This window comes from Hirundo rustica, chromosome 8, assembly GCF_015227805.2.
Source record: "Hirundo rustica isolate bHirRus1 chromosome 8, bHirRus1.pri.v3, whole genome shotgun sequence".
Lineage (NCBI taxonomy): Eukaryota > Metazoa > Chordata > Aves > Passeriformes > Hirundinidae > Hirundo > Hirundo rustica.
Window position 1 is genome coordinate 33,389,746 of NC_053457.1, and position 16,751 is coordinate 33,406,496.

General features: G+C 44.4%; 1 protein-coding gene and 1 long non-coding RNA gene across 2 annotated transcripts in view; both read right to left on the reverse strand.

Annotated features, from left to right (window-relative positions):
* The window catches only part of C8H10orf90 (chromosome 8 C10orf90 homolog), a 62,093-nt gene extending 46,976 nt beyond the window's left edge, over positions 1-15,117 (reverse strand). Inside the window, exons 1-2 of the mRNA XM_040071366.2 lie at positions 15,069-15,117; positions 14,244-14,282 (exon numbers count right to left, since the gene is read on the reverse strand). Of these exons, the coding sequence (XP_039927300.2) occupies positions 14,244-14,282; positions 15,069-15,117 (88 nt within the window). The remainder of the gene's footprint in view (positions 1-14,243; positions 14,283-15,068) is intronic.
* LOC131378594 (uncharacterized) lies at positions 7,571-12,294 on the reverse strand. Its single transcript, XR_009208077.1, has 3 exons — positions 12,241-12,294; positions 11,682-11,815; positions 7,571-7,659 (listed from the first exon to the last, which is right to left on the reverse strand). It is a non-coding gene; the product is annotated as an uncharacterized LOC131378594 (long non-coding RNA).
* Positions 15,118-16,751: the final 1,634 nt, after the last annotated feature.

A 16,751-nucleotide genomic window follows, 5' to 3' on the forward strand; every position in this document is an offset into this window, starting at 1 on the left:
CCCAAAAATGATTCACCCAGCAAATATCACCCCTTACAAACCTGCCCCCAAAATAAAGAGGTCACCCTGTGACCTCTCTGGGGATGTGGTTCCGAGTTAATCATCCAGAGATTTCGATCATGGAATGGTTTGGTTTGGAAGGGATCTAAATCCAATCCCATTCCACCTCTGCCATGGGCACCTTCCACCACCCCAGGCTGCTCCAAGCCCCAGTGTCCCACCTGGCCTTGGACGCTCCCAGGGATTCCGGGGTTCTCTGAGAACCTCAAACACTGCTGGGCTGTGGATCAATCCCTCGTAATCACGGCTAAGCATTCGTGCTCTCCTTTAATGACAGCCTGTACATGGAATGGTTTCTCCTCTGCCCCATTTGGGCAGATCCTGCTGTCATTCCTGGGGATATCCACCCCTGAATGATGCAGTTCCAGCAGCAGCTGTGTGGAAAAGCTCCGTGGGCTCTTTCTTTACAAGAAACGGAAAATTTAACCAGTCGCTGTGTTTACAGCAGGGAAGCTTGATGAGCTTGATGGCTCCTCAATCACCACGAGAAAAATCCACAGCAATCAAAATGCTCTGGTATTTCAAACCTTTGAGTGACCTTTCAAGAGGATTTCAGTTTGAAAATACAATATGAGGAAACTCTATGGATTTGGGAATTCATCTTATAGCCTAAGCCTTTGCTAAATGTCTCCTGCTAGAAATGAACAGCAGTGAGGATCAAAGGTAGGGGAGAAAAAAAACAAAGGAAAGGGTGGGTGGTGACCAGCTGGTGACCTGGGTCAAGCACATATGTAATTATTTGTCTTCAATTCTGGGTATTAGAAATGTTCCTCAGCTTTCAAAAGGAGAGCAATCCCAGTTAGACAAACTGGGAAACACGAGGGGGACACAGGAAACAAAAGAAAAACCCTCACATGAAAAATAGTCCCACTCTAATGGGGCAGGAAAAGGCACTGGAGAGAAGGAAAATAGGGAATTTTAGTGGGAAAACCCTGGGGAATGAGGAGGAGGCTGCAATGAAAGCCTGGCTCCATCCACCCCAGAACAGAAGAGCAATTTAAGCTTTTAAAGTTGAGAGAGTTTTCATGGATTTTTTTATTTAATGTTTTTGTGTGTGGTTTTTTGGTGGGTTTTTTTTGGGGTTTTGTTTTTTGTTTTTTGTTTTGTTTTTTTTTTCCCCCTCCTCAGCTAAAAGCTGCAGAAAAGTCGGTTATAAAAACCTCTGTATTTTTGGACAGAATGGACAGGTAAAATCTCAGGTAAAAAAAAGAAAATATAAAACAATTGCAAAGAACAGTGAAGACAAGAAAAGCTGCATTTGTTCCTGGAGCTCGAAAATAGCAACTGAAGCAACACAAAGTGTGTGAGTTTGAATATGAGCACACAGCACAGAAATGCTGAGTAATCCAGAGTGCTGCCTAATTTTTAAAAAGGGATCTTGATATCACAGGCATCTCAAAATTAAGATGGGATTGAACTATCCCAGAGGATAATATGAAGAAAAAAAAAAATAAACCCAGTGTAAATTGCCTTGACAAGACTGAAGACCAGGGTGACAAAGGAGCAGAGCCAGAAATCAAATAAAATATAAACAAATAAATAAAATAGAGCAGTGCCTCCACATCTCCTTAAACTCATCCTAAACGAGCAGAAGTACTCTAGGAACTGATGTTTTCCCAGAATGTCCCAGAAAGGGGAACATTACTACAAAATACTGACACTAAAGAAGCTGGGAGTCATCAGCAAGTCAGAAGAAGAATTAATAGGGTAGAGATGCACTAAAATGACAAAATTCAGAAGATGCATAGGAAGAGGTATGAGGAGATGTGAAGCTCCTGGGTACATTAAAATAGAGTTTTTCTGCACAAAGTGCAATTAAATCTCAAATCTCAATGACCATTATCAGGATAATGAAGTAACTGATGATCTACAAGAAAATCCTACCCTTCCCAAAGAACATATTGATCAAATCACTCTATTACACCATTATTTTAGCATGTATAAACTGCAAAAACCACAATAGGAGGAGTTCAGAGCTGCATCGCTCTTTGCTGTGTTTTTACAGAAGAATTCTTTAAATGAACAAAACAGAAATAAGTTTATTTAAGCCAAACCAACATGCACTGGTCTGAGGAGGAAATATCTGCTCTAAAATAAAAATCAAGTGGTTTATTGAAAGACAAAGCAGCACATTCAAGGCCTTTGCTCATCTCATCTTATAGGAGGATATTTTAGAGGGCAAGGTCAAACTCAAGTTTCACACTCCTCATTGATGCTGGGAAACAATGACAGATTTACTGTAAAGATTTGTCAGCAGCAGCAGAGAGGTCACTGTGCCCCAATAAAGAGAAAATGTTCATTTATCTGTAACCCCACCCCAGTCAAACCCTTCCTTACCCAACCCTATGGCTGGACAAAACGTGTATTTACCTTATAAAGCTCGGAATTTGCGTCAATATTCAGCTAATTGGAGGTTTGCTGTCATTAATTTAGATAATATACATTCATCTCACAACAAATAGCTTCTAGCAGCTTCTTTAATTTAACCTTTCTTTTGGCCTCCTTTTTTCACTGTCACACAACCTGCAATTGAGAGCTCACAAATGACCTCCTGTGCCACAGCCCTGCCATAACAATCCATGGGAGGAATTTCATAAAACAGATTAAATTCCACACCGCTGGCTTTGATGAATTAGTAGAATTTGTTCCCTGCAGCTGCTCAGAGTTAATCTTTGATTTTTAGCTGGGTGTCGGAAAGAGTAAACCAGAGACGCGTTGTAGTTTTGACACCTTCATGGATGGAGTGGAAACAGAGCCACAGCATCCACAGAAGCAAAACTTCTTAAGATTTTTGCCTTTTATCTCTCTTATCTCGCTGCCTAAAACAATACCTGAGGAGGGACTTCCCATGACAAAGTGTTTCTGTATAAATTCTGATATTATTACAATTATTCTAATAATGATTATTCCCTCCTGCCTGGTGTCACCTCACAATGAAGCGGAGCTGAGGATCATTTCCCCACAAAGCTTCAAAGGTGGCAAGTGATCCCAAGGTAAAAAATGAGCCCCAGCACAGCAAATCACCCAAAGTGTTTTGTTCAACATTAAATTATTATTCACTGTTTAAATTAAGGTTTGTAAGGGAAATTCGTTCTGAGCCTTTTCCATTTCCCTCGTACTCACAATTTGGCTAATGAACCAAGAAAGCAATTAGTGAAACATCTCAATTTATAGCAGGTTGAAGGTAATCTTTAGCCAGGGCACAGTTAAAACTCCTGCACTGTGAAAAGGAGACTTTTCATCTCCTGGAGCAGCTCTGGGCAGTTAATGAGCCCTCCTAGTACAGAGCACCAGGGATGGCACAATTTGTCATCTCTGCCTGCCCCTGGATCCCTGGCAGTGCCCCAGGCCAGCTTGGACAGGGCTTGGAGCACCCTGGGACACTGGAAGGTGTGGAAGGGACCTTAAATCCCATCATTCCCACTCAAACCATGGGAGCACAGAGAGGATTTCCACAAGATATGGAATTTTGGGGGGCATTTATCCCGTGCAGCTCAGTCAAACGCTTCCACACAACACCTGGGAGCATCCCAGCCAAGATCCCACGGCAGTGAGGTGTGCACTTCCCAGTTCCCCAGATTCACAGGGATTTCATTCCTGTGGGAGAGCACTTCCATGGATGACCCTGTGCTGATCCTTCTGGGCCATCCCAGGGGGAAAAGGGGAGGAACAGAAGGAGGGGAGCACTTCCATGGGAAGTGGGGCCTGCCTGACTCATGCAGCGTTAATTAATGAGCTCCAGAGTAGGACACAGTTCAGGAATTGTACATGGACACGCTCAGATCACTACAAAGATGCAAGAAATAATTCCATCTACTCAAACATTATTGAGCTGCAATCAGCAGATCCCCCCCAAAAGAAACCAGGAGTTGTGGACAGCTTAATGCAAACAACTTTACAGCACACCAAAAGCAAAACAAAACAAAAAAAACCCAAAAAACCACCAAAACAAAACAACCCAAACAAACAAAAAAAAAAAAACCCACACCAAAAAAAACCAACCACCAAAAAAACAAAACAGGGAAGAAGGAAAACAAGGCTGCGTAAGGAGCAGAGCACATTATGGAAAATACAGTGGCAGTAACAGAACTTAGTGGTGCGCTGCAGTATTTTGCCTAGCAATGATTTGTGTCTGCAAAATTATCAGGGGACCTGAGTTGATGAGGCAGATTTGTTATTTTAAGACTTTATGATAGATACTCCTATAGCAAGGATTTGGGAATGGGCAATAAACATGGGAAGTGGAGTTTTTTTGTTTGTTTGTTTTAAATTCAGTGCATCCGTAACCACAACTTGGCTAAAAAAAAAGTAATACTTAAATCCACTTCAACGAAAAGCTCCCCCTGAGGCTTGGGCTCAGTTGGATGCTGGGTGGTAAAATCAGCTTCTCCCTTTTCCTTAGAATAGCTAAGAAAAAGGAGAATGAGCTTGACTTTATTTACAGCAGTGGTGATCTTAGGATGAGGCTGGGTAATTGAGGCAGGAACAGGAGTGGAAGTCTCCTGTGACAGCCCGTAATTGTCAGAGCTCCTGTTAAACGCAGCAGACACCGATTCAATTCATGTTTGGAATGCCTGGATCAAACCTGGCCCCCAGACCTCTGGAGAGCTGCTTCTCACAGCAGCTTGGGCCTTCCACTCTGGTACCGAGAACATCAACCAGAAAAGTACACGGGTAATTCTGCACTTGGAGATCAAAATACTTCATTTAGGGCTGCATCAAAAATTCCATCCCCTTAGCAACTGGGAGGTCCCTGCTCGGAGCAGCGATGGGGAAGATCTGGGGCTCTAGGAATGTTCGAGGCAAGCGAGGATTCTGTGGGTGTGAAATTGTTGGCAATTAGGTCTGAGCACTGGCTGCACATGTTTTGTTTTTTTTTTTTCTGAATGTGTTCAGATTTGCTGGAGAAATTGGCCTGAAGTATTTACTGAATTCTGGGAGGCCTGATTAAAATAAACTGTGTTCGAGGCACTTGTACTGCACCAGAGACTCTGGAGTCCAGGGAGAGCGCTGGACATGTCAGACACCAAAACAACAACAAATTAAAGAAAGGAATTGGCTCAGGAAATATTACTGCTGCTTCCTGAAAACAAGCTAAAATGCAGTCGCTACCTGAGGAGCACAAAGGGAAAGAGGAAGAACACAAGAAGCAATAAAGTGGAATTTGGATGTGAGGGGAACAGCTCGCTGCAGATCCACACAGGAAAGGAGCACCGGTGATTAATTAAATCATTCCATGGTGTCCTGCCATGAGATGGCTTTGGCTTCTTTTTATCTCTGCCAGGGTCAGGATAGATACACAGGAAGCGCAGGTTCGTGTTTGGACTTGGATGTTTATTATCTTTTATCTATTTACAGGCTCACGAGCTGTGAGCTCTAACTAGCAAGTTAGGAAATGAAGGTAAAATGGAGTTCTTCTAACTCTTTCTAACGATATTTAAGCGATAATTACTCAATAATGAGGTGACACCTATATTATTTATACTTTTGACCCAACAATGACCATCCAAGGCCTGCAATGCGGACCTTTTACACCCAATTACAGAAAACCACCCAAACCCATGAAAAGAAGGTGAAGAAGAAGGACCCAGACAACACCCAAAATCCTTCACCTTAACTCACATGTATTACTATATACCAAAATCTCAAATCTAGGTTTTTCACCCTGTGAGATCACACGATGCTGTTCCAACTACACACCCACAACCCCCGTGCCATCACCCAATTTTGGGAGCTTGTTCTAAGGCCCTAAGTCAAATGTGGTGCTTGCTTGAGGGTCAGCACCTTTTAACACAGAAAGCCTGAAATTTTCAGCCTCTGGGGTTCTAACACTGCCATTCCCATGCAGACTGGAGGGCTTGGAAAGGCCATCCTGGGATGAAGGAAAACTCCCCTTCCTCCCTCTTCCCTCAGCTGCCAGAGCCAGGGCAAGGCTCCCTTTGCTGGAAACGCAGGCAGAGCACAGGTTTCCTTGCAGCTCCCTGCTCAGGTTCACCCCCTCTGGATCCCTCTGAGCTTTCTGGTGGAAGGAGCCACCCAAACCAGCTCTTTCACTCTGCACAAGCCACCAGTCCCACACACAGCCCTGTTCCCTTGGAGGCTTCCAGAACCTTCCCAGAGCAGCGCGTTTGGTCGTGGAGAGGTTTAGGAGGGGGTCTACTCCCAACCAGGCGCTGTGGGAATCGCAGAATCCTCGAATGCCTTGGGTTGGAGAGGACCTTCAAGGCCACCTGATTGCACCTCCTGCCGTGGGCAGGGACACCTTCCCCAATCCAGTGCTCCAGGGGCTGTGATTCCGCCCCGCTGCACCCCCTGCTCCCTGTGCCAACCCCACAGGGGCAGAGCAGCGACACGAGTGGGGCCCCTCTCAGAGCCCCCCAGAGAGCCCCGAGCAGGAGAAGATGCCCTTCTTCATCTTCTTCTTCATGGGTCTGGGTGGCCTCTTGTATTTGGGCAGAAAAATCCACATTGCGTGCCACGGGTGTTTGGTTAATGGGTTAAAAGTAAAAATAATTTAGGTGTCATCTCATAATTGGACAGTTTGTGCTTAAAAGGCCTTGTAGAGAGATAGAGACAGAGCCATTTTTCACTTTGTTCGGCAGAACTCTCAACTTGGGAGATTGTTTCATGCAAGAGGGCTCAGAAATCCATTTCCCAAGCCCTTTTATCTTCCCACCTGCAGGAGAACGGGACCTGCAGTGGTGTTTGGCTCCTGCATCCTCCTCCCACGTACAGCATCCAAGCCAGCCCACGTTTCCCACAGGACAGCAGGAGGAGGAAGCTGTTTGTGATGGCTCAGCTGCTGGGGGAAGGTCTGGTGCTGCTCAGGGAGGGTTTGGCTCCGGGCAGCACAGCAGCGCACAAATTGCCATCAACCACGCAGAGGAGTCCACAGCCAAAAATCCTGCTCTCCTGCCTCCACAGAGCATGCAGAGAGGAGAGGAAACCTTTCCTAATGATCTCCTGGTGAAGGTGGGTAGCAAGGAGACAACACAAGTGTGGCTCCCCAGGCCACAGCTGAATTTTGTGTTTAAGGCAAAGCTGCTGCTCTCTGGATGAGGAGCAGGTCATTTACCCAGACATAAAAATACTTCTTTGAGCACAGAAGCATCTTTCTGCTACCTCACCCATAAACTCCAGATTAATCTGCTGTTCTAAAGTGTTTATAGGTAATATCATGAGAGTTTCCTCCTAAAGAGTTTTATTTTATAGCTGTGTTGCCAGCTTGTATTCCAAAATCTCAACCACGAGGCTCCACAGATTTTGGGGGGCTCTGCAGGATTGATGTGCTCAATTTCTGCCTCTCAGACTCTACTATCTGCCTTTTTTCAGTCATCCTGCTACAAGGCATTTCTCCAGGAAGGTGATTTTCCTTCCTGTCCACCATATCTCTGGCAGAAAAATGCATTTTAGTGAACTAATTAAATAGAGTTGGATTGTACATCAAATATCAGTAATAATATCAGGCACTAACGTTCTGGCTGCTGTGAGAACAGGTTGCAATACACATTGTACCTGTAATACATCACTGGGATGATGATTTGATGCATCTGTGCTGGTAAATCCTCCCTTGGCAGAGTGACCAGCGAGCAAAAGACTCTGGAAAATATTTATAGGGAAGAGGATGCTGGAATGGTGGAGGGAAGGATCTGCCTTCCTGTGCTGTCCTTCCCTGGATTTCTCCTCCCAGCCACATTCCCAGGGCTTGTGTGAGGCTGTATCCCCAGTTTTCTCCTCCTTTTCTGACCCTCCAGAGAATGAGCAGCTCTCCTTTTCTGTATTCTACTTATTAATTATTATTAATTAAACTCCTGTTTAATTAAAATCTAGTCTATCCCAGAAAAACCTGAGCTAAACCAGCTTATGTTTTTTTAATATGCTTTTTTCCTCCCCCTCCCAAAGGATTCCCGAGTCCTTCACAAGCTACAACCACAGAATGATTAAAATGAAAGCTTTTCTTGAGTTCAGTTTTAATTCTGTGAGAGTTAATTTAATTGAAGACACATTGATAACTTGCCCTCACGTCCCATTTCTGTGGAATAAAAAGAGGGAGATCTTAGCTAAGCAAAACAACATCCCCTAGGAGGGGAAATTCTGGAGATGCTCAAAATGCTGCACCTGTAGCCAGTGTTTCTTCTCAATTGCAGAGAAGTAAAAAAATATATTTTGGGGGGGGAACAAAGCTCACAGAACCCTTTTGGAGAATGCTAAACCTAATTCCTCATTCATCAAGCTGTGATCTCCCCCAGATCCAGAGCACTGAGTTTGCAGTGACACACTCATCCTCTAATGTCCATAATTCCCCCAAAAATAGCCATGAAAAGAAAGTATTAAGTATAATAATAAAAATATAAATTGTCCTATAAATTGTCACTGTCCAGGTTCATTTGGGCGCTGGGGGATGGAAGCACAAGACTCACATCCATCTCCATTAATATTTTCAGCCAAAGGTTAAAGAACAGTAAAACGAACTAAGCTGTCAGAGAAAATACATATTAGCATTTAGATTAACAGTTATTATCTCCATTTCCCATCAGCAGACAACAGTGAAATACGTGATGATGGCTTCAGATATTTTTTCAGAAAGGTTAAGGGGTCCCTGGATCCAAAGGGCTGGGAAAGACTGGCCTGGGAGATAAATGGCCTGGCCCTGGCATGTGCTGTGCATCCTCAATACATCTGGACTCTGGCTGGAATTAAAATTCATATTGCAGCAGCAATTAAAAGACAGAAGTAGGTCAGGAGCTGTTGTTCAATGTGAAAGGAAGGAAAAAACCCGAAGCAAGCAACGTTTGCCTACAAGAAAATCCATCCTTGAGAAACTCAGGGTAAGGTAACAATGAGAGGCTAAAAGAGGGATAGGGGAGTTTGGTGGCTCAGTTCTCCCACTGGGCAGCTCTCAGGCTGCACAGTGACATCAGCTCTTTTATTTTCCATGGATCAAGTCTTTTATTGTACATGGAAAGGGAAATGTCCCAGGGATCCTCGCACAGTGCCCTCGCTGGTGTGTCACCCGCTGGGACAATGCCCATTGTGGGGACCACACCCAGCTCCAGGCATGGAAAACAGGAGTAAACCCACCTTGCTTCCACTGCTGTTAGAAGACAGCAGGAATTTGGTGCAGTCACCTGCAGGCTGCTCTTCTGCTTGTGCAAAGCTGCACGATTGCTGCAGGTGAGGGATTTCACAGGCAGCTCAGTTTTAGTCCCTCAGCCACATCAAACTGAGCAAATTGAAACCCAGCCACCCAATGTTGGTTACACCTTGCTCTCATTATATTCTATTCTTAACAGTGTCCTCTTAACCAAAACTACACCAGAAAAAAATGTTCTCTCCTTCTGTAAGGATTTGCACATGAACTTTGCCTGTTAAAGTTTGGTTTTATCCAGAAAGAGAATTTAAAACTGATTTGAAATGCTCCAAAGAGCAGCAGAGAGAGGTCTCAGAAGAGGCAGAAGCTCTCCGTGTGTGGCTCTGGGCTCTGCCTTGCCCTGCTTCTCATGGGAATTTCCGAGCCAAGCCCTGCCAGGTATGTCCCCAACCTGTCCAGCTGTTTGAGCTCAGCCTCCCAAATCCATTTTCCATGTTGGCAGCTCCAAGTGGCACTAGGAATCCAGAGCAATAGAAGCATTGGGGTTTAACTGATTGCATTTAGAAAACTGAATGCAATCAACTAAACCCAAACAGGTTGGAAACCCAGTCTCAGAGCAACCACAGGAATTGTGGCCAGTTACCTTCTGCTGCTAAAACATTTATTTTTTTCCCATATATTTATCCTACAGACAAAAGGGAAAATGTATCCATATTCTCATCCTTCCAAAATACAGCCAAGGAGTTACCAATAGCTGATTTTGTCACTGATGTTTGTGTCTTCTGCAGTATTTTGTCCTCTGCCCCTCATAAATCCTGCACAGATGGGCTTCAATCAACAGCAAAGGTTTCTATACCTCGTCCCACCTTCTGCCATGGGCAGAAAAGACATTTTGAGTCGTTTGTGATACAAACCTATGCAGGACCCTAATAATTATTAATGGCAACACGCCGTCAACAAGTGGGGATACAACACTTGGAGCTGTTGGGACTTTGCAGGGAGGGGAGGACAGAGAATCCCTTTTCACAGATAATGGTCAGGGCTTATTCCCCACAGGAGCTCGTCCCAGCTGCTCAGGGGATTGCCAGGCTGTTGGAACCCTGGGCACTGAGAATTTTAGATTTTCTGTGCTGCCAGGCTCTGACCCCCAAGCAAACACTGCATTGACCTGAGGCCGTGGAACAGGCTCCAAAACTGAGTGACAGCACTGGGATTGTGGGTGTGGAGTTTGGATAGAAGTGTGTGACATCACAGGGTGCAAAACTTAAAGTTTAAGAGTTTAGAATACAGTAATAGATATAAAGCAAGATAAAGGATTTAGGACAAAGGCTGAGTCTTCATTTTTCACCTTCTTCTTCATGGGTCTGGGTGGTTTTTTTGTAATTGGGTAGAAAAATCCTCACTGGGGCCACGGGTGGTTGGTTATTGGGTAAGAAGTAAAAATAATTTAGGTGTCATCTCATAATTGGACAGTTTGTGCTTAAAAAACCTTGTAATGAGTTAGAGACAGAGGCATTTTTCACTTTGTTAGGCAGAGCTCACAACTTGTGAGACTGTAACACAGATAAGAATGAATAAACATCTGAGCATGAACACGAACTTCATCTCTCGAGCGTTTAATCCCAGCTCTAATAGAAGAAAAGAAGATAAAAACCCCACACCAGGTGTGTGGCTGAGGTGTTGCAGCATCACCCAATTAACGCGGTGATTAATGCACAGCACTGATGGCAATCTGGGACCACACACAGAGGTGGGAGTGTGGCTGTCCTCTGCTCAGCACTCCCTCCCCAGGGATGCAGAAATGTCTCATGAAACAGAGAAGAACACCCTTGAAAATGCCCTGGGGGGATACTGGGGCTGGGCTGGAGCACAAACAGGGCAAGGAGGGTTGGGAGCTCTGCTCCTCCAGGCCTGGCTGCTCCCAGGCTGGGATTTGCAGCAGAGGAACTCACGGAGGACAAGGGAAAACCCCTTCATTTTAAAAACATGCATTGCAGTTTCATCTGTATGTGTTAAATACATGTACACTCACACCACCTCAGCTTCTCCGCTTAAAACCACAAGATCATGGAATAATTGAGGCTGGAAAGCACCTCCAAGTCACAGGATCACAGCATCATTAAGGCTGGAAATTACCTTCAAGATCATCAAGTCCAGCCTTTGACCAAATACCAACCATGACAATGAGATATAAGAATGACACACCAACAATCACAGCAAACACCTTTTCCATACACAATTTGCACCAAAAAACCCAAACGCAGCTATTCTACATCACTGCCCACACAATTTTTGACACCAAACAGGCTGAACCATTCCAGAGCACATTTTGACCAAGTTTGATAAGTTTTCGACAAATTTGCTTGAACAGCCACCTCTAAAATTCTCAAAAAGTAATAAAACCTGAAACTATCACTTGACCTGTGCCCAATGCCAGGAGGAGATCCTCGAATAAAAATTGCTGCATGTGTGGCTTGGATTTTTATAGCTATAATTCAATAAAGAAGAACAGGCATTAAAAAAAACATACCTTCAAAATTTATGAAGTTCAATTTAACGTGGAACCGGTGCTCCTGGGGCTCTCCAAGGATTAGGAGCTCCCCGTGGGCAGAGTTCAGGGAGTGAAAGGGACTTCCCTGGAGAGAACTGATGCTCCTACTGGGACTGTGCATGGAGTAAGAGAAGGGAAATGCTGCCCAGGGCCACCCCAGCCTCCTCCTGGCAGCAGCTCCCACTTTGTCCCTGCAGCCCTCGGGTCATTTTATAGCTCCAGCTCTCTGCTGCCCGTGAGAGCGACGTAACCCCAGCATCAAACTGCTTCTGTGGCAAATAAATGCTGATAATCTACTAAACCTCCTGTTTAAATTTAAACCACCGTGGAAGAAAGCTGGTGGAAGAAAATCCTCTCATTCCTGACCGCTCAATGCAACAGCAAGAAGCCAGTAGAGACTTAATGCCAGCTTCACTTAAGAGCAAGTTTTTAATGACCTCTGGAACCATCACCCAGTGTGTTTTTACTTGTAGCTTTTTCTATTTTGCCCCTTTCTGTGTGCTCAGAAGAGAATTTCCCTCCACAGGAAGCATTTTACCAGAGCAGTGACTGTAAAAGGTATCTGCCCTCCACCCCACCACAGCTGGCAGCAGCACAAACACAGAGCACCAGCACAGTTCATGACTATTTATACTTCACAACCCCATCCTGCTGAAAGCTTTTAAGTAATTAGTTTTCCTCATTAAGAGATGCACTGCCCGGGGAAAGGCGTGCAGGTGCTCCTAAGCCCCATCCTGGATTACAGGGCAGCACCACACGGGCTGGGAGGGCAAAGCTCAGAAATGCTGAGCTGGGCTGGTGAAAAGGGCAATAAAACCATCACATTTGTGTAAAAATGTGCCGTTCCTGCAGGATCACAGAACATAACAGCAATAAAAAACATTACCACAGTCCCACTGTACTTAAATCAGATGGACAATATTTATCAGCATCGCTTTTAGGGAGGCCCAAATATACTTTAAGGGATATCAGGAGTTTTTTGGTGCTGAAGTTGCATCCTATCCTAAAAAAACCCTAATTGTATACATCCCATGGACCAAGGAGCGATTTGCAAACACAGGGAACAGGGAGAGCCAATAAAGCACGTGGGGTTTGTAACTTCTCCCTGCCACGTCTCATGCATTATCCCATTTTCTCTTTCACATTTTCACAGGCAAAACGGACATCGCGTAAAGCCCAATTTAACATTATCCCTCATGCATTCAAACACATCACCAGGAGCTGTGCTGCTAAAATGGCGGCGCAGAAAAAAGGAAAACAGGTAAAACATTGTTATCTCCCTGGAAAAGCTGGGCCTGGTGCTCCAGCACTCCCTGATGCCTATTGAAAGCGCCAGGATTATTTTCCTGAATAAGGATTACTCCCATGATTAAGGAGGGCAGGATTACATCCATTCTTTGCATATCTCCTGCTGTTTACATAGCCCTGTTTTCACCTCTTGGTTTTTTTGTTGTTTTTATTTTATTTTATTTTTTTTAACACGGGACATTTAATTACCCTCAGCACCAGATATCATTGTGCTGCACTTGTATCCCTTCAAAATTTGGCTGGGTTTTTGGATGCCAAAGAAGAAATGCTTTTGTGATTAAAACAAAGGAAATAAAGCAGAGGCAGCAGAATGTGGACTGTGCAATTAAAAAACAATAAAAAGAGAGGGAACTTGTTACCCACAATCAAGGTTTATTCATGATTCATCTCACATCCCTGCTCCTACCCATGGCCTCTGCTCTCGGGAGCTGATTGTTTTTGTACCAATTTTTTAACTGTGCCAAGGTCTGAGTTACCTGAGAGCTCCCAGGCACCGCTGACAGGATCACTGCTGGAAAATAACAGCACTCAGACAGTTGGAACAAATGTTATGGGTAGGCTTGCTGTTAATGATTAACAAATAAAAATACTTTGATCTTTTTCACCTTATAAAGAAAGGGCAAGAGTTGCTTTAGTTCATCACTGCCACGTGCTTTACATATAAAATAAATTTCCTTCCTATCCTGAGGAAAACAAAGTTACTTTTCCACTACTTTATGGTAAAATAGAACCTTTAATGCAGAGTTATTAATTAAGAACTGAATGAAGGTCTTAGGTCACACTCTCCACCCAATGAGAAATGTAGCTAAGTGAATAAAAACCAACAGCACAAATTAAACTTCCAACGGGGAATTTCTTTTTTAAATGGAAAACAAAACTCCTTTCAGGCTCTCACATTTGACAGCAAGTTACATTAATCTCAGTTTGGGAAAAATCGTAAAGAGAATGTAAATATTTCTAGTTATAGTAGCGCGCCTCGGAGGGCTGACAACTTAAATACCACCCGATAACTTCGGACGGCTCGATCATAACTTCAGCGCCAGTTCTGTCGGCACTGTTTACATTTCCCAGAGTTAAAAAGAAAGCCTAAAAAAAGGCAGGCAGTGCCTTTCTCGAAGTCACCTCGAACTCAAAAAGAATACACAATCCAAAACTTTTCAGGAAGCGTGGCGCGAAACAGAAGAGGAGCTCACGGGGGACGCTCGGAACCCCCCCAAAGTTGCCCAAACTCACCCGGAGGCCGCGTTTCCCCTCGGGCAGGGCAGTTCCCGGCTCAGCACAGGCGGGTGACAAAGGGCTGCGTGTCCCGGGAGCGCTCCGGGAGCGGCGGCGGTGCCGGAGCCGCTCCCCGGGCATCCCCGGCGCTCGGCGGGATGCGCTGCCAGGGACCGCCCGGAGCTGCCAGCGACAGCCCGGAGCTGCCAGCACATCAATTATTCACCCTCCAGCAGCCACGCCGGAGCCGCTCACTGGGTGCTTTGTGTCCCGGGGAAAAAAAAAAAAAAAAAAAGGAAAAAAAAAAAAAAATAGGGATGGGAAAACCTTGGGAGCGCTGATTTTGGGGATAACTCGCGTCCCTGGCGGCTGTTGGGTTGTGAAGGCGCTGCGTGAAGAATTTCCTCGATTTAAATACTGAGGTTGTCTCCCTCTTTCTGAGCGTTCCGGAGCAAAGTTAAGAGGAAATGTCCAAATATGCTGCTCGCACATATTTCTGTAATGAGCTCCCGGAATTTTAAATAGCCGCCACCCGTTTGCCAAAACGTTCCTGTTCTAAGCGTGAGAGGGGGGTAAAAAAGTGCAGCAAATTCCTGATCTACTTAAAAATCCATTGCGGGGTTATATTCTGAAATTGTGTTTTGAAGGTGATCTTTTTCACGGGGATGTTTTAATTTTTATTGCAAGTTTTTTTAAAATAATCAGGGGTAGCACCATTCTCCTCAATATTTGCTGCCTAGAAATCATCTATAACTGAATATAATATCAATTTAATAATCACCCTTCTGATAGTTGGTCACAAGAGTAATGATGGGACACAATGAAGGATTTTTAATCATTTACCTGTGTAGTTATGTAATGCCTTAATGGGGTAAACAAAGATGGAAATCATTTTCTCTAATGCTGCTAAGAGCAGCACTGGAATATTGCATTAATTTTGGTATCCATATTCTAAATAGAATTCTAGAAAAGCACTGCTGAGAAATTATCTGAACTCAGTAAGGAAAATTAAAAATACATGCTTCAGCCCTGGTTTGCTGTCCAAAAGGATACTGAGAGTTAATTTGATTACAGTGCACCAAGGGTTTTTCAAGGAGAAAATACCTCAAAGTACTTCTGAGGTAGATATTTCATTGGAGACAGCGATTACCTACTACAAAAATGTTCTGAGTACACCAGTGACCCCTGCATTTCTTAGATACCTTTCTAGAAAACATGCTTTTGCCAAACAAACCACAAAATTTACGCAACTTAAAATGCAGAGAACAGAAGATTCCTTTAAATCCTTTTAGAGCTGCATTGTGCTCGCGTTGCTCGTTGAATCTCCAGCACCTTCCTATCAGCTGTGTGTGGCGATTTTAGCAATCTTTAAATCCAAAAAAATATTGCAATGATTTCAGGATTTCACCCCGAGAACCAGGACATTGTAATGCAAATGAGGCTGATGAACGTTTCATGGCAGACTTCAAAATGTTTGCTGCTGAGCTTTTCTAGAGCAGCCCAGGTGGATGCACTTTTCCTCCCACCTTTTTCTCATTATTTCAGTTAGGATAAGAAAGGAAAAACAACTTGGGGCACAAGGACATGAAATAATTTGATTTTCCTTAAGAGTTATAAACAAAGCTTATTTCTGCCGCTAATATTCTGGCTCCTGACAGGTTTAAACTGAGAAAAACACAACTTTATTCAGTGCTTGATGTAGATGGGGTTGAATGACTTCTGAGACTTTGATCACCAGCTTAAAACTGCAGCAGGGACAGAAGGGTTTGTGATTATCTGCTGGATTTTGGCACAAACCAGGATCTGCTGCTCCTTCCAGATTGCAGGTGCACTTTTGGAGGTGGTGATTAGAGAAATCACAGCTGAGGTCACCCCCTCCTATGGAGGACTTGTGACAACAGCCAAAAAAAGATGTGTTTTCACCTGAGCTGAGTGCTGGAAATGCCCTTTAGGATGAGTGCAGCGTGAAAGGAAAGGTTAGGCTGCCAGGAAGGAGATAGCCAGACAGATATTGGCCAAGTCAGCCCTTGGAAGCGTTTCCCAGCAGGATGCACTGAGCCCAAATCCACTGCTCGTTCCGAGCTTTAAAAATGCTATCTCTGGCTGCAGCTGGCCAGGGCATCCAGATCTGCTCCAGCCCCGGAGCTGGCACATCCTGCCACCCCTCCAGAGGGCTCCAGGTGGGTGCTGAACAGCAAAGAGTGCAAGGGGCACGCAGAAGGGAAGGGGAACTGCTGGCTCTTGGTGCTACATGAGTTCTGCCTGGGGAAAAAAAAATAAAATAAAATAAATTGATTGACAGAGTTGTAGCTCAGAGTCCCTGTTCATACCGTGTCACATATGCAAGTCAGTGACAAATTATGCTTGACTGTGCTTGAGAGCTGCAGAAATGTGGAGTAGCATGAGCAGGGAGATGGGGTTCCTATCCATTGCCATCAAAATATCATCTCTTAGTGCTGTTGACAGTTTAATAGCTACTTCTGGATGGTGGAGAGCATTGTGAAGTGCTGCCACTGTATTATTAAC